At 40.4% G+C, this 5,903-nt stretch overlaps 1 protein-coding gene across 1 annotated transcript in view; it reads left to right on the plus strand.

Annotated features, from left to right (window-relative positions):
* The window catches only part of abca2 (ATP-binding cassette, sub-family A (ABC1), member 2), a 219,926-nt gene that overhangs the window by 212,165 nt on the left and 1,858 nt on the right, over positions 1 to 5,903 (plus strand). Inside the window, exons 46-50 of the mRNA XM_008277032.1 lie at positions 1,492 to 1,595; positions 1,722 to 1,814; positions 3,283 to 3,385; positions 3,599 to 3,736; positions 3,836 to 4,045. Coding sequence (XP_008275254.1) covers positions 1,492 to 1,595; positions 1,722 to 1,814; positions 3,283 to 3,385; positions 3,599 to 3,736; positions 3,836 to 4,045 — 648 coding nt within the window. The remainder of the gene's footprint in view (positions 1 to 1,491; positions 1,596 to 1,721; positions 1,815 to 3,282; positions 3,386 to 3,598; positions 3,737 to 3,835; positions 4,046 to 5,903) is intronic.

The raw sequence follows: 5,903 nt of genomic DNA on the forward strand, positions 1-5,903 counted from the left end.
CTGGTGAAATCTACAGAATCCAACATCTGTTTGAGCAGTAAAGCCACAGAAACACATCTGTGATCAGGTTCAGTCAGAACAACAGTTGCAGTGATTGGAGAGTGTCTTTTTTTTCCAGTCATTCTGTGTCTTTTTAGCTACCTAAGCTAATCTCAGTCTAAACCTAGCTTAACTAAACTAGGCTTAACTAAGCTAAGGGCTTTTATTCTTTGTAGTTTCTAGTTTTTTGGGTTTTTTTTAACTCCAGTGTTTCCTTAGGGGGGTCCTCCACACTGGGGGCTGTGTCCGATCTGCTGCTGGGGGTTCTGTCTGTGGGTCCCTTCGGCCCGGCTTGTTGGGGGGGCTCCCCACCTCGTTGTGGGGATCCCCCTGCCAGGGTCGGGGGTCTGGGGGCCAGTGCCCCCAGTGGTCATGGTCTGCGACATCTACCGGTGTGGACGGTAGCGTTTCCCACAATCCTCAGTGCCATGCCATGGTTCCCTAAGCTCAGTGGTGAGAGAGAGAGACTGTGTGTGTGTGTGTGTGTGTGTGTGTGTGTGTGTGAGACGGCATTTGTCGTATGTGTGTGTGCGTATGCATGGAGGGTGGGAGGGATGGGTTTTCTTTTATAGTATTTTTAAATGTTGTAATGTTTTTTAAATGATGGAATGTTTTTTTTTTAATGCTGTAAAGCACTTTGTGTTGGCATAAGTGTATGAAAAGTGCTATACAAATAAAATTTGATTTGATTTTGATTTGATTTGATTCGCTAGCATTTCACCACAAATCACACATTCTGGTCAACTTCTGTCTTTTCCTTCAATAAACCCAAGGTTAAGGTAGCTCTCCAGGTATAGCCGGACCCCAGACATAACCCTCTAAAGACAGAACCCCAGGGTTCAGGAACAAGGACAGACTCATGCAGAAGTCGCTATTACACTGTAATAGCTACAAAGTGCACAGTATTTTCAAGCAGTGGTGTCCCTCAGTATTACAATTTCCACATGCTCTGGCCTGTTGTGGGGACATTATCATCAAAACTGAAAGTAATCTGCTGGATCTTTAGTTCTTCAGGTGCTGAAGACTTTTCTAACTGCTCTGAACATTTGGTGTGCTTTGCTTATCACTGTGTCACGACGGGTTGGGGAACCCAGCTGCGGACACAGATCAGGCAGACAGGCAGGTTAAGCATGCAAAGCAGCTGCCTATTCTTTGCTTCAGAATATGCCAAACTACCTACGAGGTAGGCAATGTGCAAATGTATTAGATAGCGATATAGATTTCTTTAGACCTAGACCTTTTGGGTGTCTACCGTGGGAGAGAATAACTCCCTTGACATGGAATTTGTGCTTTTTCAGTTTGCAGACCATTTACATGCATGGAAAAACTATGACACTGAAGGAAAGAGAACCCCCCTGTCAGCATAATAGGGACTTTTAAAGCTGAATAAGTATCTTAAATAAAATATAATTTGCCTCTTTGCTTCTGCATGAATTCTGTGGTGTTTTCCAGGATGAGCCCACCACTGGAATGGACCCGAAGGCCCGCAGATTTCTCTGGAATTTAATCCTGGACATAATCAAGACAGGACGCTCTGTAGTGTTGACATCACACAGGTGAGACATTCCAGTTGTCACATACACATTCTGTTGGAAAAGTTTTTGTTTTACTATTTTCCCTTTTTTTCAATTCATTTTTTGCAGAAGTGTATTTAATATATCATTTCATGGTGTTCTTGACAGCATGGAGGAGTGCGAGGCATTGTGCACCCGACTGGGCATTATGGTGAATGGCAGGTTCAAATGCCTCGGCAGCATCCAGCACCTAAAGAACAGGTCAGGGTGCTAATGATCCACCTTCTTTGTCATTTATAGAAGCGATCTACTCTGCAGTGTTTTAAACAGTATGACAGACAATAAGGCAGAGACCTGTTATTAGTCTGTCATTACAATCTGATGGTGATTATCCAAAAACTGCACAAGCCCACAAAACAGAAGTCATAGTATTTTAGTGCATATCCCAGAGTTTCTAAAAAAAATCATACCATATTTGTCAGGCTGAATGTCGATGAAATTTATATATAATGATACCATACCAACTGTCCTACTTAATGTATGACTGTTGGGTTTGAATCCAGAAACACTGCATAAACACTGAATGATGGCTTGTGTTTGAGTATTTCTTTCCATGTACACATCAATGAGATTTAGTTGGAACAAGCTGCTGCTGTTGCTAAGCAAGGGATAACATGATTTAATAACATTAAAGTTACTGAAGTTAAAAGGAAAAGGGAAAACAGAATGTTAAGGGACTCACAACTGATAGGCATTTCCTGATCCTCCAGCATAGTTATAGCAAATTTTGTTATATTTGACCTTTTATTATCATTATCAAAAACCAACAACAAATTGAAAAGATGACATTTTCTGAAAATACAAAAATTTAGATTTGAAGAAAAGTATCAGATGATTACATTTGTTTTACATAATAAAATCACTTTTCTATGTCTATGTACATCTAAGTTCCCTTTTGAAATAAATGTAATTTGCTCAATTAATTTAATTTTGCCCATTAATTCTTTCCATCTATGGAAATGGATATATTCTGTAACAATGACTACGTTTCAGAACAGAGATAATATAAGTTTTATTTAGCTACATTTCACTCAACTGTATTTACATACTGCAACAATTAGCTAAAACCATAAAAGACATTGTGGGATGTATAATTCCCTGCAGCTATGATGTAGCTGGGGGTCAGGGAGGAGGCCATACAAAGCTGGTACCTAATAAATGTTTCTGTTGTAGCAGCAAGAAAAGATTGTCTATGAACTCACAGAAGTTTTACCCTGTAGCATCACTGAGTGTCTAACTCTGTTGGAGCTACAGAAACAGTGTCTCTAGCCGATCCCTCCACATTAATTTCAAGAATCCCTTCTCACAGTTAAATTTTAATTACTAACTTCAGTAACTTGTGAAAAATAAGGTGGCCAAATTTAGAAGGCTACAGCTGTTGGTTACAGACAACTGTGGTCAGGTTGTTCAGTGGGTTGTCCACTAATTGCAAGGTTGGTGGTTTAATCCCCTCCAAGAGCATCCTTTGGCAAGACACTGAACCTGAAGCTTCTCCCAATGACAGGCGAGCACCTTGTATGGCAACAACATCATCAGTGGTATCAGTGGTGGGTGTGTAGGTGTACATGGGTGAATGGGAAATATGTTCCATGTTTCCCATCCACAACTTGTGGTTGCCAAATCTGAAAACATTAGCTTCCACAGTCATGTTTCTACAATCATGTTCCAGGTTTGGGGATGGTTACATGATCACAGTGAGGACCAAGACAAGCTCCTATGTGAAGGAGGTGGTTCGATTCTTCAACAGAAACTTCCCTGAAGCTGTGTTGAAGGTAGATTACAATAGCTACCTCTGTCCTTTGTGCCACTAAATCCCCTGACGCCAGAGCCTGTTCCCGTATTACTTAGCACGTACAATAATTTCATTTTTACACCAGCAGCAACAGATAGCTGAGACCAGCTGTATTTAAACATCTGTTTTAACCCCAGAACTCAGTGGGTATTAATTTGTCCATACAATGAGGTACCTTCTGTTGTACTTGTAGGAGCGTCACCACACTAAGGTCCAGTACCAGCTGAAGTCTGAGCGGATCTCCCTAGCTCAGGTCTTCAGTAAGATGGAACAAGTGGTAGAGGTGCTGGGCATTGAGGATTACTCTGTCAGTCAGACAACTCTGGACAACGTAAGTCGACATGTAGAACTCTGACTCATTTACATGCAGGACTTTCCTGAGGCAAAATTAAGCAATTGAAATAAACCATCTTTTTTTTTTTTTGTCCAGGTGTTTGTCAATTTTGCCAAGAAGCAGAGCGACAACCTGGAACAGCAGGAGGTGTCCCCCCCAGGTGGTGGACAGTCCCCACTGCAGCGCATCCTAGACCTACTGAAATCTCGACCAGCCAACACAGAGCTCAATGCTCTGATCAGTGAGGCGCCAGCAGAACTGGAGAGTGACGACGATGAAGGACTCATCAGCTTTGAAGAGGAAAGGGTTAGTGGATAACATCTGGAGGTTTTTTGTTGTTATTTTTTATTGTTTTTGTTTTTTTGTCTGGTGCAACATATTAAATCTTGCATTTGGCATGAGCTACAGAAGAAGAGGTTACAGGTACACTAATAAATGTAAAGCAGCCCAGTATTGCTGAAGCAAAAAGGAAGTATAGAGAAAAAAGCATGAAACACTTTTTCTGTCACACTTCATCTAGTATTTCACATCCCTGTCAGTCTGTAAGTTAGGGTTGATAGGTAGCAGGAAGCTAACTGTTGGAAAGTTAACCAGAGGGTTTCTCTCAGGCTGACATGTTGCAATTGTTTATTTGCAGAAGGCAAAATCTTCAGCATGTAGCTATCCCTTTTACACACAACATGGGCGCATTTCCAAGATCTAGAGAGGAAAAAAACACATCAACCCTGAAACACAGTATCTTAAATGAACATATGGATAGTGCTAAAAGACGTAAACATGGTCCAGTAGTGCAGAACCTCTGTGGCCCATTTCAAGTGAATTGTGCTTACGGCTCGTAAAAACTTCACAAACATCTCTCCAGGTTAGTGAGTGGAAATGCAGTTACACAGACTTGCAGACACACTTCCTTAAGTATTTCCTTTTTTATTCTATCCATGCTGTGACTTTTTATTGACTACATGGACGACACCATAATTGCTCTTCATATGTTGAATGTTAAGTCAAGGGGGGAAGCAAACAAAAACTTCACAGTAACACAGGAAGAATGGCACAGGGTGCAAACAGCAATGCAGATGACAAGCTCTCCCTCCTAGAGAGAATTTAGCTAGAAAAAATAGGATTTCATTCTTCTGAAAACCTGGAGGTCCTGTGGCAGAGCTGTGGAGAGGCACCCTATCCAAAAATAGAGAGTGGAGGTGCTGTGGAGATCTTATGAAAGTCCTGTGCAGGTTCTGTGGAGGTCCTGCTGTGAAGGAGCTATTAAGGTGCCGTGGAGATCCAGTGGAGGAGTTATAGAAGTCCTGTGGAGGAGCTTGCGAAGGTCACCTTGTCATTATCTTGAATTGTTCCTTTATGATGGTGGATTCTCAAACTTCTTACTCAATTTTGGATCGATATATTCGATGCTATATATTCACTGAGACATGACCTGGCTCAAAATGGACTTGCCGGTTGGTCCAGATGCAGACCAAGGATTGAAAATGTATCTAAATGTTTCTACATTAAAAAATTTGAATTAGTTTTAAATTGAAAGTGTGTATTTACCTTGGTGATGTAGAAAAGCTCCACATGTCTTCAGTATATATGATTGGAGAGAATCACATTTAACGTATGCCCTTAAAGTGATGTGTTGGAAGGAAGTTGGCCGAAATGGCTTCCCCATGTGTCAGCAGTAAGGCCTGTTTATACATCATTTTAGTATCCCTCTATTACATCCATATATCTTCCAATGTGTTTTTTTTTTTTTCATTTTTAATCCATTCATTTTCATCTTTGTGCAGCATTAATAAGGGTTGATTTACTGCATATAATTTTTTGTTGTTGGAGATGGATTCTCCATTTATTCAACTTGCCCGTCAAAATACAGTCATAGAGGGAGGCAGCACTCCTGACTTTTAGTTCCTAGCATGGATCAAGCCAAATGCAATTGATACTAGACCTCATAATGCAATTTCATAGCAGCCTTTTATCTCCTAGCTTGGTTAACTCCTATGTATTTAAAATACCAACTCACCACAACTAGCACTTTTAGTAATGCTTTTCTAAAAACCCTGATAATGACATTGACATCAGCTAGGGAATTTTGTCAGAATTTGCAAAGGCATGGTTATTTGACTATTATTATTATTATTATTATTATTATTATTATTATTATTATTATTAT

The sequence above is a fragment of the Stegastes partitus genome, unplaced genomic scaffold (genome assembly GCF_000690725.1).
Source record: "Stegastes partitus isolate 25-593 unplaced genomic scaffold, Stegastes_partitus-1.0.2 Scaffold86, whole genome shotgun sequence".
Lineage (NCBI taxonomy): Eukaryota > Metazoa > Chordata > Actinopteri > Pomacentridae > Stegastes > Stegastes partitus.